The 22210-nt window shown below is 45.0% G+C and overlaps 1 protein-coding gene across 1 annotated transcript in view; it reads right to left on the bottom strand.

Moving 5' to 3' along the window:
- Positions 1–7161: 7161 nt before the first annotated feature.
- The window catches only part of FAT3 (FAT atypical cadherin 3), a 503865-nt gene continuing 488816 nt past the window's right edge, over positions 7162–22210 (bottom strand). The window contains exons 22-27 of the mRNA XM_081799014.1: positions 20893–21046; positions 18352–19007; positions 14760–14873; positions 12595–12654; positions 12034–12069; positions 7162–11415 (exon numbers count right to left, since the gene is read on the bottom strand). Of these exons, the coding sequence (XP_081655140.1) occupies positions 10793–11415; positions 12034–12069; positions 12595–12654; positions 14760–14873; positions 18352–19007; positions 20893–21046 (1643 nt within the window). The 3' untranslated portion in view covers positions 7162–10792. The remainder of the gene's footprint in view (positions 11416–12033; positions 12070–12594; positions 12655–14759; positions 14874–18351; positions 19008–20892; positions 21047–22210) is intronic.

Raw genomic sequence — 22210 nt, 5'->3', positions numbered from 1 at the left:
TGTATCCTGAATTCTTAATTAATTATATCCTGGGATGTGAAAAAGTCCCTTTGTGCTCAGAGCCTGAACCTTTTCCTGTGCTAGGTGAATTATTTACATGGTAAATCTTATTACGGCCTTTCAGTTTTGTCCCTGAAGTTGCTGCCCTTTTGGTCATTTTAATCTCATTCTTCACAGAGTCAATTTCTTACCATTTAGAACAAGCATGCCCACCCTTAGCCTTCCTGCACACCAAGATCTCGTCACCTATCACTGAATTCCTTTGTGGCCCAGTTAAATGCCATTTCTTTCTGGGTCACAGGAATGATACAGCCTTAGAATCTGTGCCTCAAGAAGTAGGACCTGGCATTGATCAGGGACTCAGCTTCCTTAGGAAATGCCAGGACAAGAGGGATGATGAACCTTGGTACCGATAGGCGGCCGCATCAAAGCCCCATCCCTCCTATCCGTGCAAAACACATTTATTTAAACAAGATGCTTGATCATGCGCCGAAGAGTGTTCTCAGAAAGCATGACTCCAGAGAACAGCTGAGCTTGAACTCAAGGGATTTTTCTTTTTATTAATAGTTTTAATCATTATGAACTGAACTGTTTCTCCAGTAGCCAGGCGAGATGGGACCCCTGGAAATGATTATAGCCCCTTCTGCACAGTGGAACCTGGATGAAAATTAGGAAAAATAATTATGTGGCTACCCTTTGAGTGCTTACTATTTGTCAGACACTGTACGAAGCTCTTTGCATGCACTGACTCACTGTTTTCTTGTAACCTACCTATCTTCTAGATTATGCAACTGAAGTACAGAGCGATTAAGTAACTCAGTCAAGTTCACATGACTAGTATGTATCAGAGTCCAAGTCAAGAATCCAGCTGCGCTTCTCAGACATTAATGTGCATACATATGAATTGCCCAGAGAACTTATTAATATGTGATTCTGACTCAGTGGGTTTGGGATTCTGTATTTCTAGCATACTCTCTGGTGAGATCAATGCTGCTGGCCTGTGGACCACAATTTAAGGAGCAAGGAGGTAGACCCTAACTCCACAGCACCCAAAGCGATACATTACGGTTCCCCTCAGTGGTCCTTCTTTGTTTTCGACTGATGAAAGCTCATATGGAAGGATTCCTTTGAGTTTTTCTACAGCACAGAGATAAACAATTTCAAGTTTCAAGATAAACAAATTTCAACGGTTGTGGAATAATGATCGTTCAGACATGACCTGTTGTTACAAGACCCTCAGCATTCAATCTCTATAGAATCTGCTTATGTTTTTCTTGGTAACGTCTATCTTTCCTGGACAATCTTGTCCAAATGTAGGGTCTGAGAGCTGGACATTTAGTATCTCAGAGAAATGAGTTCTTGGTGGTTCTACCAGCCAGCTGTCTAGTTCTCCTCTGTGAGCCCTTCCCTGCAGATGAGTAGCCCACGTGACAGTGTCTATGGAAGTAGAGACTTACAAGGTCAGTTCTCATGGTGGTGGCAACCTGCCATAGCAGTCTTCAACTTAGGATCTCCAGAGAATCTAGAGCAGCAGTATGGCTTCTGGAACATGGAGCCAGCCCCATGGACTTGGTGGACCGAGTGAGTTATATTGTTTTCTACATACGATGTGTAACTACTGATAGGATTATCATTTGGTGAAACCATTTTGAAGGCAATTGAAATAGGAGAAATGCTCAGACTTAAAAAGGGACATACTGTTTGACTTAAAAATCCTGCTTCCAGAAATCTATCCTTCAGAAATACTAACACATGGGCACAATGCAACAAGGGTGTACATGGGAGCATTATCTGTAGTATCCAAACAGCAAAACAGTCCATCAATAAGGGCATGATTAAATAAATTATGGAATGACCATCGTATGGAAAACAATGCAGCCATTAAGAACATAACAGTAACGAGGAAGATGTCTAAGATTGTTAGGCAAACATAGCAAGTTTCAGGACAATTGGATCCCATTATGTCACTTCCTCCCATTTACATATATGTATTTGTACATATACAGGGAATTTTCATCATCTGTATCTTTTACCATGAGGAGGTTGAGCGGGGAAGAAAAGGTATTCATGCTAAGAATATATTCACCAATGAACTGTAAATTCTCTATTCTAATGTCTCTTCCTGCTTGGCACTAGAGTTAAAATCTGTGCTGCTCTGGCTTGAGCTGATTGTGGGTCCCCTAAACTTACTGCGAATTCAGTGTCAGGCAGGAAGGGCATAAAATGAAAGGGCGCATTTTGGCAAACAGTGCAGGATTTCCTGAAGCCTGAGAAGGTGACGGGAAAGGTGCTTAATCTTGTAGAATCCCATGGGCCAACAGAGGGTTGCCAGATCAGAAAACATAAAAAAGAAATCATCAGGGAAGATCACAAAAGGGCACTCAATAGAGGATAATTAGCCTATAAGGGGCTAAAAAATGCCTCCTACACATTTAAGGAAATGATATTTTGAAGGTAGAAGAGATGGGAATGTCAGTTGTGAAATGAAGGGATCTTTCATGCCTTGCTTTGGATGCCTTTGTATTGTTTCTGTATTTTCATGAGAAAGTAGTCATCTATTACTTGGAGTGATATTTTTAAAAAATTCCCAAAAGTTTATTCATAAAGATTTGCCTTTTAAAAAACATGTTAACGGGTATCTACATAGAATGGCCTGAAAGAATATACTCTGATAGAATACTTCCATTGTTTTTGGAGACATATCTAGGGATTCTTTATGACCTTCTTTTCCCTGTCTTCATTTTCTTGTTTATAATGAACTTGCACTGGTTTGGAGTAAGAGAAAACAAGGAAGGAAGGGAGGAAGGAAAGAAGGGAGGGCAGTACAAATGATTAAAGTACCACTAAAAAAATGTTCTAGAATTTTCTATTTTTAAGCCACTTGTACCTGCTTAGCTTGTAGGCTGTTTTAGTTTTTGTGCCAGTTTATTCAAATTATTATTTATTGTTAGGTATTTAGGCTGTTCCAAATCTTCTTATTTAAGACAGTATGAAATAGGCACAATTGGCTAAAAATTCATTAGAATTTAACAAATAAAAGAACGGACACAAGGGATGCCTGGCTGGCTTAGCAGAGCATGTGACTCTTGATCTCAGGGTCAAGTGTTAAAGCCCCATATTGCCGGTGGAGCCTACTTAAAAAAAAAAAAAAAAGAATGGAGACAAAAATGGAAGAATTTTGAGAAATGGGCCAAAATGCTTTAAGATAAAGATGTAGGTGGGAAAACTGCCCTGCTGTGCATCCAAACTAGCAGTTATCCAAAGCTAGTGAGTGGTGATGATAATTTTTGCTCACATCGTTGAACAGCATCATTCTAATGACCAGCTTGCGTTCACCCAGGATGTTGTGGCAGAATTTATGTTGGTTCAATCCTTTGTGTCCAAGGAGAAGGCTGGATAAAGATTTGAAGAACAGTACCATGCAGACCACATGGAGGGTCCCATGAAAAATGAAAATTATTAATTGCTATGAGTTTGGAGAAACAGAGGAGTGTCCATTTGGTAGAAATTTCAGGGGCGCCTGGGTGGCTCAGTTGGTTAAGCGACTGCCTTCGGCTCAGGTCATGATCCCGGAGTCCCAGGATCGAGTCCCACATTGGGCTCCCTGCTCAGTGGGGAGTCTGCTTTTCCCTCTGACCCTCCCTTCTCTTGTGCTCTCTCTCTCTCACTCTTTCTCTCTCAAATAAATAAATTAAATTAAATTAAATTAAGAAAAAAAGAAGTTTCAGAGGGATTCTGCAGGGACTGACAGGTCTGATGCTATCCTTTGAAAGCCCTTCTTATCAGGTGGGCCCTTGGCTCGTGTCTGGAATTGGAACTTTGGGAGTGGCTCTCACCACTCTGGTATCATTTATGCCGAACACCTGCATTCCTTCTGGGAGTCTGGAATTTTGGTACATCCCAGGCAGAGGCTGCAGGTGACACCAGCCTCCAATAAAACCCTGGATGCTGAGTATCTAATGAGCTCTCCCGGTTGGCAATATTTCATAGCCATGAGTACAACCATATGCTGAGTCCTGGGTTCTAGGGGATCATCAAAACTGGTAGTGGTGCTGGGGACTCCTGACCTGGGCACAGAAAAAGAAGTGACCTTTCCACAGAGACCTATGTCCAAGCTTAGGAACTGACCCTTTTACCTCAAAGAACCAGCAGAGAATAAAGATAGACAGGAAAAGCCTTTTTCTTTTCCTGTTTCCCCAACAGACCAGTGCTATTTTTTAAGTGACATCTCTGTATTGCTCTGTCATTTTTGAGGCACGGGTGGAGACGTAAACAAATTCTCTTTCTCCTAAGGGCGGCCACATGAAAGGCACAGACATGAATATTTTCCTGGTGCTCAATTCATGACCCTATCACTGTGCCATTGGGTTAAAAGGCAGGAGACTTGGAGCATTTTCAACACCCGCCTCTCTGGAAATCCTTCTCATTGCAGTTACCAAATTCAGCAAAATGAGGGAGGATTGATGAGGTTCAGGGGATTTAGCGGGAGACATCATCAATGAAATTTTCAATCAAGAACATTCAGCGGAGGGCCGGTACTACCCTGGGAACTTGGGAACCAAGGACAATGAAGACATGACTTGGCTCTCAAGTAGCTCACAGTCTAGTCGCAGGGTCAGAGGTATGCTGGATTGGCTCAGACTGGCTTGCAAGAGCCATGGTTGGCTAGACTTTCAGGGACTTATGAGCACCTTTACATTACCTGAGTAGGTTGAAATCAGCCATGATAGGAGTATTTATACCATGGAAGTGGCCTAATGCACTAAATTGGTGCTCCTTTTCTCTTATCCAGTTGTTATTTACCCCTGGTGGGGGTGGACCAGTAACCAGAGGATCACAGGACACCTAGCTATGCCGGCGCACTGAGGAGAAACTGAATGCCTAACCAGGGCCCATTCTACAAATGGCTCCAGGGGCCTGGTGAGGGTGGGGTAGGCAGTTAAGCTGCAGGAGCAGGCAGGCGGGCAGGGTCGACTCCAGTCCCATGGACCACGGAGGGGAGGGGCCTTGTTGCTGCTGGGGCTCAGACAGGGCTGATCTGCCAACAGGCCCCAGAGGAGAGGGTGCCCTTCTGGAGTCCTTCCTGGTCTCAAGCTAACTTCTCGTAAGGTCACTGCCTCTTCAAAATATCAATTTGTCCCCCACCCCCAAATTCTGTGTATATTTTGACTTTCGCTCGGTATGGAAAATTTTCTAGAGCTTTCTGGAGGAAAACTCAAGTGCTAATTGTGTTCTGAACTCTAGGATTTTTTGTTTGTTTGTTTTTGTTTTTGTTTTTGTTTGGGGAGCCCAGTACTGGAGAAACTGCCTAGAAGGCATGGGGAGGTGTTTAGGGGACATTTCTGCAGAGGTGGGGGGCTCCACGGCCCCTGTTTTTCCAAGCCTCCAGGACTGTGTTCATTCTCATCAGGGCAAATCACTACAGGGTATGTGCCAAGTAAGAAGCTACCTAGGATTCCAACACATGTGCACCAGAACCAACAGAACTCTTTCTGGAGGTAGGAAGTCTCTGGAGAAACCACCATCCCCCCGCAAAGATAAGACCGCCCAAGTTCCACAGGAGCGATTCACTGAAGGCGAATAAAAGAAAACACTTAGAAAGGGTCAACACGATTGCTAGTTTCATTTTTTTCTTTTTACTTGAAAACTTGTTTTAACCATCAAATTTTGGCAATTACAAACCTGTACACTAATGGTTTTTTTGTTTTTTGGGTTTTTTGGCCGTCCTTTTGTTGTTGTTGTTTTTCTTTCTTTTTTCTTTTTTTTTAGAAAAAGAACACAAGACTGAATACTGCCAACAGCAATATATGCAGAAACAATCCATGTCTGTAAGGGACAAGATTCACTTGAAGTGTTAGCTTTCCCCTTTGCATAAGGTTTGGTGTGCGGTGTGTGTGCAAGTTTAGGGGAGTTCACGGGTGTGTGTGTGGCGGGGTGTGTGTGTGTAAAGAAACAACATACTTTATCTGAATCTGAAATGGCATAAAAATCAGGTACTTAGTAACTGGGCAAAACACACTTGTTTTAAAAAATGTCAATACAAACATTTTCTTGGAAACAGAGAAAATTAAATGAAAACAGTAGAACCCAAAAAAGATTACAGTACATTTTGAAATTATTAAAAAACATCCTTTTCAAATCTAAGATCCTGTGTGTGTGTGTGTGTGTGTGTGTGCATGCGCGTGGAGTTACCTCAAAAGTTTGCAGACCAACAGCATGGGTGACTTAGAATTATACTTGACCCCCCAAATTAAAGCATCCTGATAGGCATCAAATACAGTATCTACAAAAAGCCTGGAAAATTGAAACCATTATATACAATTTTAGAAACATTTTAAACACCAAAACATACATCTTTTACAAACCAGCCTGTTTGTAACAGGTAAATCTACAAGACAATCTCTCTGATACAGTGCTTCGATTTCCTGAACACATTTGTCACCTCCTGAAATGCAGTAGTATTATCAGAAAGTTGTTAAATAGTAGCAATTGCGGTATTTGTTTGCCGGAAGGGTGCTACGGTCCATACCAATGGTCCAAACACACTTCGAATGGACTGTACGATTCTCTAGTGCATCTTCAACACTGGAAGAGACTAATTATGGCCTTTGTGTAATATTACATACTTGTAATTATTGCTTTTCATTATTACATAAGGAAAGAAAATCTTACTCGTTTCCTACCTCTTAGCCAGTTGGCTAAGTATTAACTGATGCCAAACCCACAAATAGTGACTTTAAACCCTAGAATTATGCAACCAGAAGCTTAAAGCCGTTGTGGATTTTCACCAGAAAAATGTGCAGTTGAATGTCGTGGGACAAACACCAGCATAAACACGTAACCGCCTTCTCACTGACCACACAAAATGAGAACTCCGAAGCAGCTCCTCTTCAAATCTCCATTTCTCATGGTTTGAAACGAAAGACATAAAACATGCAAGCCTCACTACTTTTAGCAATATCTGTGCACGAGGGAGGGCAGAAGTGTGAAGAAACCAGGCCAGTATCTGGGCAGCCCATGCAAAATGAACACTAGATCTTCCTGAACTCGTTCACAGGGAAGTGTTTTCTGGGTCTCACGTGATTCCTTGTGGTAATCTCTTTTCTCAATTCCCCTGACTTTGATTACGTAGACACAGCGTTAGTGGGGGCAGTGGGTGGGGGCGGGGGGCGGGGTGGGAAGTAAGTAGGCGTTGGCCAGTGGTGTATATCTTTTACTTGCTTCTTTTTCAGGCTGTGCTCATGATTCCCAAGGGCAGTTCCAGATAAGTCCCAAGAATGTATCCTAAATGCCCTTTCCAGGCCTTCCGACTGATTGTCTGCTAGGGTAAACCTCAAATGCATAGACTTGACCTGCTCTTCCCACTGTCTTCTACAATGGCATTTCATGAATGGGCAGGACATGAGTAAATGGAAAGCTGGTGTGGAATGGAGCTCAGCAGCAAAATGCTTGCAGAAGAAAGCAAATGAACACCTGCTTTATTCATCTTTGATGGCCCTGTAGCTTCTGCTCGCGACGTGACACACATCAACGGTCCAGTCCAGCTACTCTCAGCCTTACAAGAATGTGTGTCATACAGGTAAAATGCCCACAACAGGCTATGGAAAATGGCTCCCAAGAGGTAGCACGTACGTGATCGAAAAAAGGGCAAGACACTTATTGGCTTCCATATTTTCCATGTGGTTCATCATGGCAGAGGGGAGAAGAACAAACACCAGGACCGGAAGGGAGGAAAAAAAAAAAAGAAAAACAAAACTGCATCCAGTAGGTAACATTATAATCAAAGTTTCACTATAATTGATGCCTGGTCTGAGTTCCATTCTGTAATTATCATTCCATCCTCATTTTAGAAAACATTCATTTGGTAAAAGCAGCATTTTGGTAAGTGTCCAAAGAAATGTGTGAATTCTGAAACTGCCTCCTTCCTAGAGGTGGCTGCAAGGAAACTTGAGATCCTAAGGCTTCCAGAGAAATAATCTCCATGAATTCTCTTTTCTAGCATTTTCCAGAGCAGGAATGTGGGAAGTCAGAAGGTCCAGCAGATACAGGCAGATACCATGTTCCCGGAAGGTTAGTGGAACAATGTTATATAGAAAGAGTATCGGCTAAATGATGGGTTCTAGTCCTTGTTTAGCTACTTCACTTCCTGCGTGAGCTTGGGCAAGTCCCTTCCCTTCTCTGGCCATGTTTCCTCTTTTATTTAAAAAAGGGGATTAGATAAGCAGATCTTAAGGACCCTTCCAGCTCTTTGGCTCATCAGTGACCCCACTCAGTTCCACCCTGGCCTGACTGCAATCGTTTTGTAACCTATAGGGAAACCCAGCTATCCCCAAAGTGAAAAGATTTAAAGGTATTTAAAGGTAATGAATCAAAACATAACACATGCTTGGCTGGTATACATTTAGCTGCAGAGCTCTTCTGCAGAAACTTAGGGGAAGACATGCTGAAGAAAGAGGTATTTTATATAGGTCAGAGCAAAGAGAGTGAGCACAGTTTTCTTGGGCGACTTCACAACTGCATTAGGGATCTATTTATTCCTTCATCACCGTGGCAGTCAGGCATTCTCCCTCGAGGAGATGCTGTGTAAGCAGTAGTGACTCATCGGCATTAATCTCGTTCTAATATTTCCTGGGGGCAAGAAATGAATTGTTGGTTTTACTTTGATGGTTTTTATGTCATTGCATTATTAAAAGTGTAGCAATGATTCTATTCTAGACCATTAGTTCATCATTTTCTCCATGATTCTTGCAAATGTGCTTCTTACATAAGAAAAATACCAGAGACTCTATTTTCAAAAGCAGCCTCAGTGAAATTTCATTTATTTCAAGACCACAGTGCGGATGATGCTTCCACGAGGAGGTCCGACCAAGAGACGGGGAGAGGAGAAAAGCTGGAAAATCTGTGAAGTGTATCCTGAAATCAGGAAGCTTGGGAATGAAAAGGAATTTTTTTTTTTTTCTTGTTACAATGAGCTTCAGAAACACTGACTCCTACAAAGCAGTGGACTAAACACAATGGAAGCAACTAAAAATATGTCTGAGTGGGATGATACACAGAATCAGGACAGAATAGTCGACACACCAATGCCATATGTCACCAGAAACCGTGGACACAGAGATTTGCTCATGAGGCAGATAGTGCAAATATGCATTTATTTACCATGGCCACTGTGCATGCAGCCATGATCTGATTGAAGCAAAAGAGGGGAGTCACTCAACTTGATAACTTTCAGCTTCGAGGACTGGGTTATCGTATTTCCGGTGAAGTGATTCTCCTGTCAATTTGTGACACTCTGGGCTAAAGCCCACACGTCAGGAGAGAGGAGAACCCCGGGGTGTAATTAAACATTACACATCTTTCGAATAAGAGTTTAGTTCTGGAAAACTATAACAAAATATCATTTTTTCAAAAGCACAGTTTTGTTTTAAGTCACTATAAATGGCAGTACCAAAATAAAGTTAAGTGAACCAGAGCAAAATATGGCATTTGGTGTTTCTCTAACATCATAGAGATCAGAGAAATTAGAAAGTCTGCCTCGCTGGCAGGATTTTTCAGCACAGTCCATATCCTAAAACCCTCACATTAGCTTTCCTCAAGAGCAGCCTTATTGAGTGCAAGCACATATTTGTACATAGGCCCAGACACACACGCTATTATAATTTATACACAAGAACTACTCTACTTTCTTCTTTTTTCAAACATAATTGCATTTATAGTGATGATGCTACCAATTTAAAATAACACTTAGATTTTATCTGCATTATCAAGAATTGTGATTATCCAGCTGAAAACTTTGAAAGTATATTTCCCTTTTTTCTCCCTGAATTTGAATTCTGCTTAAACCTCTAAATTCCTCTCATTGTAGAGAACAATGTGCCAAAATACAACTTTTTTTTTTCTTTTTCTTCCCTGATTCTCAGAACAAAAGCCAATTTCTGCAGTAATATTAAAATTGTAGCTATGGCCAGGAATATTTACTGGAAAACACAAAAACAGATAATCACATTCTTTCTAATGTTTGAATAACGTTAACCTTCTCCCCAACCCCCAAAAGCGAGCCCAAATATCCTCACATTCCTCTCCATTGATACCTTTCTCAAAGATCATAAAGCCCAGCTATATTATATTGGATGCTTAACACAAACAAACAAACAAAAATAACTAAGCATACAAACCATGTTACCCAAATCTAATTTTATAGCTGAAAACTGGACAGCTTATTAAAGAAAAATAGAGTTGATTTTGAAGGCTTCAGCCCATTTTCTTGTTTGTTTTTTTTTTTTTTTTTTAGTAATATTTGTTTCTCTTTTCTTTTGCCTAAGAGACTAACCTTCCCAACCATCGTAACTACTATTTTCATCCCCTCCCCCTCCTTGGCTCAAAATGACATGCAACAATGCCTCTTGGCTCGTTGCCAGTTATTAATACTGCCTCCTTGGCCGCTGTAACCCTTCCCGGGTCCCGATACTGCACAAAGCCATACAGGATGGGCTGTATAACCTAGCAGGTGGAGTTTATTCTCCCTATAGAAAGTCGGTGCCCCGTCTTGGTCGTGAACGCAGATACCTACTGCAAGGCTATCGGCCCGTCACCGCTAAGAAACAGTCGGAGCCTTTCCTTTGCACCCAGCGCAACAGGAGCTTGCCCACGACAGCAGGACTTGTGAAGAAGTTCCCGGGGGGCAAGTCCATGTTTCCTTCGGGCCACTGGCCGTGCAGACGCACGAACCCCGCCAGCCTCCTTCCCGTGGTTCAGCCACGGACAGCGCCAAGGGCCCAGGCAGATGTGCCGTCTACACCTGGGTCTGGTGCTGAGTCTCGATGAAGGGAATGTGCAGGCTGGCGAGGCTGAGCTCTCCCACGCTCTCGTAGTCACTCACGGCTGCTTCGGAATCGTCAAAGCCGCAGCTGGCGGACACATCCGAGGACGAGGTGCCTCTGGAATTGTGCAAGGAGAGAGACACGCTGTCGGCGGGGCCTGCCGTCTCTGCGCCCTGGTTCATGCTCACGGCAAAAGTACTAAATTCACAGGCGGCAGGCGGGCCCGCCAAATCCGTGTCGTTGGGGAATGGGTGGGGAGGAAGGTACTGGCTGGGGTGGAACTGGGGCCTTCTCCTGCAGTCGGGGCTCAGCGTGCTGGCCAGCGACACAGGCTGGGAGGGCGGCAGGGCCTCGTACTGGTCTGGGAAGTCCTCTGGCAGGGGAGGGGGCAGCTGGTCCTGGTTCAGGAACTCCTCTTCATGGGGGGGTGGGTACTCGCTGTCGATGTCATAGCCGCCCAGGTAGTAATCGCTCTCCAGCTCCCGCGTGCTGCCCTGGTGTGCAGACCCTCCCTCCTGGTTCTCATAGTTGGGCACTTCCTCTATGTCCGACAGCCGGGCCCCGGGCATCCAGTCGGAGGTGTCCCAGTGATAGGCTGTGGGAGAAAAGCCGTGACAGTCAATTTCCTCCAGACTGGAGCTGGGGCAGGGCTTAGAAAAGGAGCGGATTGGGGGGGGGGGGCGACCTGACATGCAATTAACATCCGAGACCCTAAGATGCCGGGGTCATGTGCATGCTCCTTACAGGGCTCCCTCAGGGACCAGCCATGCTCTGGCCCCCGGGAAAATGAGGTGATGGCGACTCTGAGAGAGGGTGCCCGGTTGCTGCAGAGCCTCACACTCAGCCATGCCACAGGGCATGCGGGGTAAACCCAGTTCCAGCAGCCCCTCCCCGCCAGTCCTTCTTCCTTTCTATACACTAAATGCAGAGCCAGGCTGGCAACATGCTCCCAGAGAGAGGGCGGGGTATGGGCCGTACTGTGGTCCCCGGATGGTAGGAGGACGCGCTGCAAATGGATGAGGGGTGGGGAGGCTGGGGGAGGGATGCTGGGGGGACTTTCGCTTCCAATGCCAAGCACACAAGACACCTGGAACATGCAAAATGCAGATCAAAGAAACCCAGAAAGGACGGAGGGAGAGGGACAGGGTAAGAACGAACTCAGCAATTCAAAACGTGGAAGAAAAATGTTATCCTGGGGTTAAGGCAGAGTCACCTCGGTTGTAGTTCTGTCCTTGGTCCATGATAGACACTGTTTAAATACAAAGTGAGAGGTAAACCTGATAATCTAAGCCATGCGAAGAGGGTAAAACAGAATATTTTAGATAACTTAAAAACACCTGCTCCTGTTTCTCCTCCTTGTTCTTTGGGAAATAAAAAGATAAATCCCATCTATACTTGGTCCTAATTGTATTGAGACACTAATAAAAGTTACCTGATTAAAATCAATCTCCATAAGAGTATAGCTTTGAATGCTTTCTTAAGTATGTTGAATATAAGAACAAATTTAGTAGTAATCTGGATTCCAACTGATTGGGAACTCTTGTCTTAGAAGGGCTTTTATAAAAAAGAGTACCCCATCTATTTAACAACTTATGAAGTAGGGTTTTTTTCCCTTTAAAATTGTAAAATTCACTCCAACCCCTAGAGAAACAGCTGGTGTCCCCTAGGTTGCTAGCTGATTGAAAGCAACCCCAGATCAAGTAACACAGAAGCCATATTTCCAAAAAGATAACTCTTTACACAAAGAAATGTTATGGAAGAAAAAAGTAAATACCTTCATTCTCTATAGTGTCAACTACATTGTTGACAAGCTGAATGACAGTCACAATGGACGCTTGTGGCCAGGAAAAGAAGACAGAGGAGAAGGGAAGGAGAGTTTCTGGTTAGTCATGTAGTTCAGATATAAGAGAACTTCTCTTCACAACAATGGCATCAAAGGTGCAGCATGCAAACACCCGAAGCCTCCCCAGTCTGCCCGTTAGGCAGTGCTCCGGTGAACGCTTTTATCTGGGGGTCTTGGGGATCCTTGGGACAGAAGGGCCAGGGCAGCAAACCCAGGACCAGGCATGATCGGCAGGGAGTCTGGCTCATAAATTCACACCTCATGGCTCAGTGAAATCAATCTAGGAAGGCAGTGGCTCATCAACCTCAGGCTAATTTCTCATTAATAACTCCCAAAGGCTCCCAGGGGAAGACCTCACTATTCCCACGGATAATTATTTGTCGGTCAGCCATGCTGCTCCAAACCAAATGTCAGAGATGGAGGATCACCTTGCAGGGCTGACGGCTTCACACTCCCATGATGCCACTTAGCCTAGAACAAACCCAAGGCCCAGCTTTGACCAGTAAAGCACAGACAAAAGTCAGCATCTGGCCTCTGAAATCTGGGAAGGAGAATTCTGTGCTCTATATGGGGCTGATTTAGCACCGGATTCCAGCAGCTTGTGGAGAGGTGATCAGGCTTAAAATTCATTTGTTGAAAATTCCTAACACTATGCACTTTTGTCAGGACTGACCCAGAAAGGTTAAGCATGAAAGGCCAAATGTGTGAGCTTAAGGGCACACATAGCAGAGCCCGTGAGAAGAGTCAGCTAGGTAGCATTGCCAGACCTCTGCCCGGAGTGGAAACTACGTGTTCTCGGGTGTTTCTATATAAAATGTCAAGCAGCAACAGCTTTTCTTCTGGCTGGGGATGAGGGAAGGAGTAAGCATCATGGCAAACAGATCCGGAGGTATGTCCCTGACCTTCTGAGAATGGTCAGAAGAAAGCCACTGTTATATGGTTTGTTACCCGAGCAGTCAGATACAAGTAGGCTTCTGCCCCTCTCTGGAATGCCGGGTACTGGGGTGGAAGAGATTTGGGGATGAGGGTGCCGAAGGTAGACTATTTTACTTCCGTGATTGCTTCTATGGCCTTGGAGCTCACCTGTTCCTCTATTTACCTGGGGGGCAAAGACTGTATCACTTTCATTTTGTACTTCTGGGTACAAAATACTCAGCACAGGGTTCAGCATGTAGGAGAAACTCGGCATGTATTTATGGGTTGTATGATTACATTAATTGATACATATTCGATTTTTGCCAATGACTTACATATGGGGAAATGAAATAAAGTACTGACTAAGGGAATGCTAACTGTCTCTGTGGATGACTATTGGAAATGATTCTTGATTCACCGCTATGTAATAAACTCTCACTGTTTTGTGACCATTTCTGCTCCACCTCCTGCCCTGGGGAGACCAATCCATCCTCCAGAGCTGGTTACTCAGCTCAGAAAACCCAGTCCAGCATTTAGTACCCTCTCCATAAAGATAAGTTCAAAAAGTTGGTGGTAGCAGCTTTGGAGTGTCAATGAAGTCCAGGAACCATATGGAATCGCATGCCACATTTTGGGTATATGGCATTTTTCTAAGGAATGGATCCATAGTCACAGTATTCATAGATTCTCCAAAGGCCCATGACCCCAGATGCTTATAAGGAGACTTCAGCTGAATGACGATGCCACTTCTAGGGGAAGGAGGTTCTATGGCAAGGAGGTCTTACCCCTAAATGAATTTCTGACGATGGGGAGGTTGGATATACGGTGAAGAGTGAAAAGATCACCAGTCGTAATATTAAAAAAAGAAAGAAACCACAGTTTTCTAGAGTATCATTTGGGATGAGGTGGTTCCCGTAGGAGAAGAGGATGCATTACTGGAGGTCAGGGAACTTGGCCCACCTCTGACACGGACCCCTGGGCTGCCCACAGCGGCAGCTCAGCAGGTGCTTCCGCAGCGATGACAGCCAACAGCGGGGCTTGCCAAAAAGCCAGTGAACATGCTCCAAAGTCCACAGTCAGGCCCAGAAACAGAACTGGTCACATCACCCTCCTCCCTACCCACGGACTTCCAGCACAGGAGGCAAAACCCACACAGGGGAACGCAGCTACCGAGTACTTACCATTGTCATCGCCAGAATCCGACTGGAAGGAGCTCAGGGACTGAACCTCAGAGTTGCTGCCTTTATTACTGCCTGCAAAGCAGGTCACTTCTCCGGGATCATCAATCCCTTTGTCTTTGCGGACAGCCAGAGAGAAAGCAGAAACGACACCGGTTACCTTGTGCATATGCCTAGCCCTCCCACCCCCAGAGTTCACTTCTCAGCACGCTTTCATTTGCTTCGAGAAAATAATTTAGCTCCACAATAGAAAATTGATTGTACCACTGGGGGCAAAGGTCTGTCAATCAAGTGATTTACATTATGGATTTGAAACCCTTAACCCGTGGTAAATGAGCTTCCAGATAGCTGACAGCCGAAAGGAGCTGTTCCCTCCTCAAAGTGAGGCGACAAAGTGAAGAGTGAAGGCAGGATGAAGTGGCTGGGTTGCTCTTTGCCATTCAGAGTTAATTTAAATCATTTACATGAACCGACGTGGTGTCAACACCAGGTTAAATGAGATTACTTATAAAATAGGGGTATAAATATTTTATAGGCAAGAATGCCATTACATTCATCCCAACTTCCATCTCTGGGGAGCGAGTGGAGTTCTCCGCCTTGCCTTCTAGAGGGCAGCGTCCCACCATTTTTGGGAATGACAGTGTTCAGAGCTCTGTGTGGTAGGAGGGCAGTCGGCGGTGTGGCCATGCTCTTGTCTCCCCACTTCCTCCTTTTGACTATGCAAAGACAGCCTGAACAACACACACACACACACACACACACACTCTCTCTCTCTCTCTCTCCAGGGCTATTTTCTTATTTGATGGACTAAAGGAAGCAATAAAAACAAGCCGTATCTCGAAGTTGTCAAGTAAAAAAATGAATGAGTCGCCTAGAGATTGTCTCGCCAGCTAACTCTGCCTTGCTTAACAAAGAAGGAAATCTACTCAATAAAAACACAACAATACTTTGGGGGGAAATGTGAGTTTTGGCCTGAGGTAGATTCTGGAAATTAAGCTGTCACATTATGAAGCAAGTGGAGGAAAAGGATCACCGGGAAAAGCTTCAAATCATCGCGTAACATGATGGGGAGAAGAGACGGGGACTTGTGATTAAGGGGACAGGTGTTCCTCTTTGTGACGGTGGAAATCACTGTTTCCTCGTGAGGTCAGTACTGGGCACTGTGGCTCTACATCTGCTGTCAGATGCCGAAGCCACAGCGGGACCATGAGCTGGATAAACAACTGATCTAGGTAGAGAGAGACGCCTGAGAGGAGTTCACCTCCCAATGGCCACGCTGCCCCAAATATGAAGATGTGTCTCAGAAAAGCACCAGGTGAGGGCCGGGCTGAGCCCTGAACACTAGGAAGGAAACAACAAATGATCCACCCCGGTGAAAGCCGTGCATAAAACTCCTTTCTCCACTTCATTTATTAGGTCCTCTCTTTTATCATTGCTAAATAAAAAAAGAGCCTTTCTAAGAGCTGGTGGATTGGCAAGGCTTTGGTAAAGTCATTGGACAGGGAATGCATTTATGGTGAAAATCCAAGGGCGATGACTTACAAGAGTGTCTACAGAAAGACTTGGCAGAGCATGGTGGAGGTGGCCCCAGAGAAGAACAGAGACTCTCCTCTGTCATCAGGGTTCCCTCTCCCTCCATCCTGCTAAAACCCCCAAGAGCAGTGTTGGTAAGAGCAGAGGCTGTGGACCCTGACGGGCCAGGTTCTAGTCCTCACCCCTCCTTCTACTAGCTACTTGTTCTTAAGGGGCTACCTCACCCATCTGCTCCTCCACTTGGTGCTCACGTGGGCGGCCGGGAGGATTTAAGAAGATCCAACATACAGCAAACATTCATCTGCTGCTTCAGTTGTCTCCCCAAATCTCTTTGTCCTTAATGTTTGCATTCTGGATTCTGTCTTGACGACTCACTGAAACACTCTCTAGATGACCAAAAATCTTCTAGGTGTCAAGCACAGTACTGTTGTTTGTTTTGTTTTGTTTTTTTTTTTAAGCCTGTATCCTTCCAGACAGTTTTACAGTACTCAAACCTGCTAACCTTAGCAATAGTCTTGGCTTCTGCATAGCTGCCCTGTCCTCTGTCCCTGCTCTTTTTGTTGGCAACTGTTTGCTTCCATTCCTGGCCTCTCCCATATGTATGCATCTCCCAGTTCTTTTGGAGGTCCAGTCTGGCCATCCTCTCTTTATTCTTGCTCCTCAGTGAGCTCATCCCCGCCCCCACCCCCGGCCCCTCAAGATTCAACCATTGTGCATCCAGATGATGTCCAAACTTTCATCTCTAGCCTCCCCTTTCTCCTGAACAAGAGAACCTGTCAGGTAACCCTCATGTGCCCCCTACCCTCATCAAGCTGCTTCCTGCTTCTGGAAGGCCCTCTCCAACAGTTTCCTACCAAAACTGTACTTATGCTTGAAGACACAGCAGGAATTCCCCCTTTCTCCACAAAGATGCCCTTCACCTCCTCTGCTCATATGCTTTCCAGCTCCATTTGAAAGCAGCTTCCCCCGGATCTTCTACCCCAACACGTATCATAGTACTAAAGCTCCAGCCTTTGGAAACTCCTGCTACCAGGGCATCTCTGTTGCTGAAATATAAAGCCATTTGGCCTGATGGAAAGTCACAGGTTACCACAGAGCTTGCCTTAGTTTCATCCTGACCCACATTAGGACAGGGAAAGCAATCACCATTGCTCAATTAGTTGTTCATGGAAGCTAGCTAACTGGGCTCTGCTTTTTTCCCTCTTTGGTTCTTTTTAGTCTGTTCTCCATGGATCAGTCAGAGCCATCTTTTGAAAATGTAAATTTGATCATGCTACTCTCCTGCTTCAAAACCTGCACTCATGTTGCCATTAAAATGCATTCACTTTCCCTTGTTGCTCACCAATCTCCAACTACCTTGACCTCCCTTCTGTTCTTCAACATGTCAAGGTCTTTCCCACCACAGGGCCTTTGCACCTGTGGCTCTTTGGCTAGAATGCCGCCCCATGAGGCCTGAAGGAGAGGGAAATACCACTATCTGGACTGGACTTTTCCTGCCTTAAGTTTCACCCTCTTGTTTCATGGACCCTGCATTCCAGCCAAACAGAATGGCTTGCTTGTCTTCCAATTGTGTGGGTCCCTCCGCCTTTCCCCAGACCTTTAATCCACCATGGTCCAACCCAAATGTCCCTCTGCGCTTCTCAAGTCTTCATCTTAGGTCTAGAAATACTCTCTTCTTCTGACTTTCCAGAACAAGCTTTCTGTATATCACTTCTGTCACCACACTGCTTTTATTGCGACCAGTGGTGTGCTGTTGTGAATAGAGCATGTGTTTTTAGAGCTGGCAGCTCTGGATTGGCCCACCTGCTCTGCTGCCTCTTCCTAGCTCTGTGACCTTGGATACCTGATGCATGCTCTCTGAGGCTCATTTTCCCCATCTGTAAATGGGGATAAGAACCAGAGCAATTTTTCTGGACATTCAATGCCAGAACACTTCACAAGGAGTGCCCCGCCCAGGCCGTTTCTCTCTCCTCTCCCCCATTTCCTTCCCCAGTGCCAGGCACACCACAGCTCCCCAGCGACAGTAAAGGCACAAGCAGACACACTGTGGCCTCCTACTCACTGTCGGTTCCTGCGTCCCAGCCATTCTTCCGGATGGAATCGCAGTCCGAGCGGCAGGGCGACACGGCGGGCAGGTTGGGAGCCACGCTGCACACGACCACACCGCGCCTGGCCGTCAGGATGCGCGGGGACTCGGGGTGGAACGTGGTCATCTCCTGGTGCTCGCCCCCCAGCCCATCCACGATCTTATCCAGGTTGCTCCTGGAGTCACTCTGGAAGCACGGCGTATAGGCCATGGGGCGCACGGGCACCTGCGGGGGTCCCACCTCCTGGTAGACGTTGCGGCCGTCCCCGCCGCCGCGCAGGTTCCGGAACGGGATGCCGTTGCTCTTGTTGAGCAGGGTGGCGGTGGCAGGGTCCTGCACCAGCGTGATGTTGTTGCGTGAGTATTTCTTGCGGAAGACCTTCTTGCGGAAGACGATGAAGAGGATGACCAGGATGAAGATGACGAAGAGGACCACTGCGATGCCGATGAGCTCCTCCTTGCCCACGTACGAGTGGCCCGCCTGGATGTTGGGCACGACCACGGGGCGCAGCCCGCAGTACTGGCCCACATAGCCCGGAGTGCAGTTGCACACGAAGGAGCCGAACACGTTGACGCAGGAGCCCCCGTTCTCACACTCCTCCCGCTCGCACTCGTTGACGTCCTCCTCGCACCTTCATGACAAAACACAAAGCCCCTCTCAGACAGCAGGCCCCGCAGCGCCCTTCATGGTGGCCTTCTTGACGAGGAGACACAGCGCCCCAAGGGCATGTGAAGCGTGACAAAGATAGATGACGGCGTGCGTGAGTGCGTGTGTGTGTGTTGGGGGCGGGAGGAGGTGGGTGGGCACCTCGGCAGGTGGCCCGAGTTGTCACGGTGAGTTAAGGTACTTCTCGCAACCAACAGGATCGCTCCCAGATAGTCTGACCCCCTCCAGATGGGAGTAAGGCAAAGACTGGCGGGAGGGAAGAGAAGGAGCAGGAAGAGAAAGAGCAGATGCTGTTGGAGAGGAACTGGTCTCCAAATCCTTGGGGCCAGAGGCATTTCAGGGTTTAAATTTTTGCAATTTTAGAAACATCATACAGTACACGTCTTTCCTTTTCTGGAACATACCCGCCCTACCGCTCAAGCTGGAGCTGCCACAGGACCCCAGAATCAAATTATACCAGTGGTTCTATAATAAAACACATGGATATTCACACTAAATCAGATAAATAAAGACGAGAAATAGTCTCAGAGCAGTTTTGGCTGGTTCTGCCACCGAATTAGTTTGCCACTAAGTTATCCTTAAGCCCTTTAGTTCTCTGAGCTTCTGGGATTAGAGAATTGCAGAGAAAAAGCAGTGAACCTATATACCTTATATAGGCTTTCCCGAGAGGAGGAACTCTTTGGTTCTGACATTTTCCTTCAACAGTTCCTGTAATTTTTGGTCTCTCTGGGAAGTGTGTGTGTGTGTGTGTGTGTGTGTAAGCAGATAGGTGGAGGGCTAAAGATATATATATTTTATAGATTCTGTGCTTACCATAAAGGTTAATATTAATGCAGACTATCAGGAAAGAATGATTAAAGCATTCTAATGAAAAATAATTAAACCAATTTTATTCTCTTTAAAGCAATCCATGACTCACGTTGAGTATAATTATAAGGCAAACATTTAAGTCTTATTCTTTCTTAGTTTAGCATTACGTGAGAACATAGACCTTCTTTCTCCTTCACTTTTCTCTACTTCAGCAATTGCTCTGATGTGTTCATTTAAAAGGCGCGATCACTTATATCTTTGGTAATGCACCTTTTAAAATGTAGTCAAACGTCCCTAATTTGAACAGATTGAGGCCAGGTCATTCGGAAATTAGAATCACAGAGTATTTTTTAAAAAATGCAGCTTTATTACTTTAAATTACATCCAACGATTCAAAGTCCGCTAAGTATTTCCTGGTAAAGTCCTCGGGAGATTTGCTTTAATGAATACATAAGACTGATCTGTAATTAGAATATCACTTGCTTGAGATTACATATATATACTTTTCAAATGATCAAGGATGGTTGGAAGTGGCATTTTACTAAAAGCTTAAAACATTCCCTTTCCATTTGGCTGACACTTTAATTTCCCTCATTTCTTGGGGGAAAAGGGTTTGCAAAGGAAAGGTAGGTTTTAGTTTCTCAGAATGATCATAAAACGTTAGGCGGTAGAGTCCAGTTAATGAGTTCTGGGGAAACGGGTAGTATGTCTGCCTCAAAATTATACTGAAAATATTAGGGGTCATAGATGATTTTCTTTAAAAGAACTGTTTTCCTAACCACAGAACACATAGTAATTATGTAAAAATTTGCAAATATAGAGAATAAAGTAAAAAAGTATAAATAACCAATAACCCCATTACCCAGAGATGATCCCCGTTAACATTTAAGTCATTTGTAAGCCTTCTTTTTGTAAAGATATTAATCCTTTTCCTGTTCCACTAGTGGTAAATCTTTTATCCCCATTAATTGTTTACTGTTTCGCTTTCTTAGCAACAAGAAGCAGAGGAGAGAAAGACTTGGTTGCACAATCTCACTTACGTGACTCCAGTGAGCCCAGCTTTGCAATTGCAGATGAAAGTGTTCCCTATTGGGTCGCAGGAGCCTCCGTTCTGGCAGGGGTTTGGGAAGCAAGCTGTGATCTCCGACTCACAGTTTCTCCCGGTGAACTGTGAGAGACAGGTACACTGATAGCCTAGGGAGACAGAGGTCCTCATGAGCCACAGTGCCATTGGCAATGCTCGGAGTTCAGGGACTTGGCCATCACGTGCCCTCCTGATTCCTCCTAAACCAAATCTTTGGCAGGGCCCAGATTCCAAAGATGATTATCAAATTGGTTATTTTGAACTTGGGACACATTTGCCACAAAGATGCCGAGTAATGGTTTGGATCCCCCGCTAGTCCACCAAAATGCACCTAATTAACCACCTGCCTAAATGCGAGTGAGACTGGTAAGAGACACCCAAGGAACAGACTCCAAGAGCAGAGGCCAAGATGGGGAGAAGATGCTTTCCCCAGCACATTCCTACCTAAAAGGCAGGATGGTCCCAGGGAGGAGCAGTTTACCATAGGTACCACGTTAGTTTCTTTTCTGAATCCCCTCTCACCCCCATGCCCTTTCTCTCCTTAGCTGAGAACCTCAATTCCCGCCTGGAGAGGAAGAGAGGGGAGGACAGGTAAAATGCGGATATATATCAACTCAAATGAGCCTCAGTTTGACAGATGCACAGGGAAATGGAAGAATCCCAGCCTTCACCCAGCTCCTGTATTTGGATCCTGATTTTCACATCTTTGTCAACTTTCTCTACTCATGAACCCATTGTGAGGAACCAGGTAGTAGCATCCTTACTGCAAAGAATATTAAGTATCGGAGTAGGTAGGGTTAAGTATCGGAGTAGGTAAGAGGACAATGGCATTATTTACCTCTCAGAGATGGAAGGGATGAATAAGGAGTAAGGGTTTTCTTTTGCCCTACTTTAAAAAAATTTTAAATTCCTTTTCCTATTAAAGGAATTCCTATTACAGTTCGATACTGTAAATGTATTTTCTCTTCCCTATGATTTTCTTAATAACATTTTCTTTTCTCTAGCTTTATTGTAAGAATATAGTATATAATACGTAGAACATACAGAACATGTGTTAATCGACTATTTATGTTATCAGTAATGCCTCTGGTCAATAGTGCGCTATATTCGGGTGTTAAGTTTTGGGGAGTCAAAAGGTATACACAGATTTTCAACTGTGCAGGGGGTCGGCATCCTTAACCCCCACATTCTTCAAGGGTCAACTGTACATATTATTGATTAAGCACCGAACTCTTCATGGACTAGGTCTCTCTGGGTGTTGCTGTTTTGCCTGG

The sequence above is a fragment of the Leptonychotes weddellii genome, chromosome 11 (assembly GCF_054177405.1).
Source record: "Leptonychotes weddellii isolate Sample4059 chromosome 11, ASM5417740v2, whole genome shotgun sequence".
Classification (NCBI taxonomy): Eukaryota; Metazoa; Chordata; class Mammalia; order Carnivora; family Phocidae; genus Leptonychotes; species Leptonychotes weddellii.
This window is presented reverse-complemented; position numbering and strand designations above follow the sequence as displayed.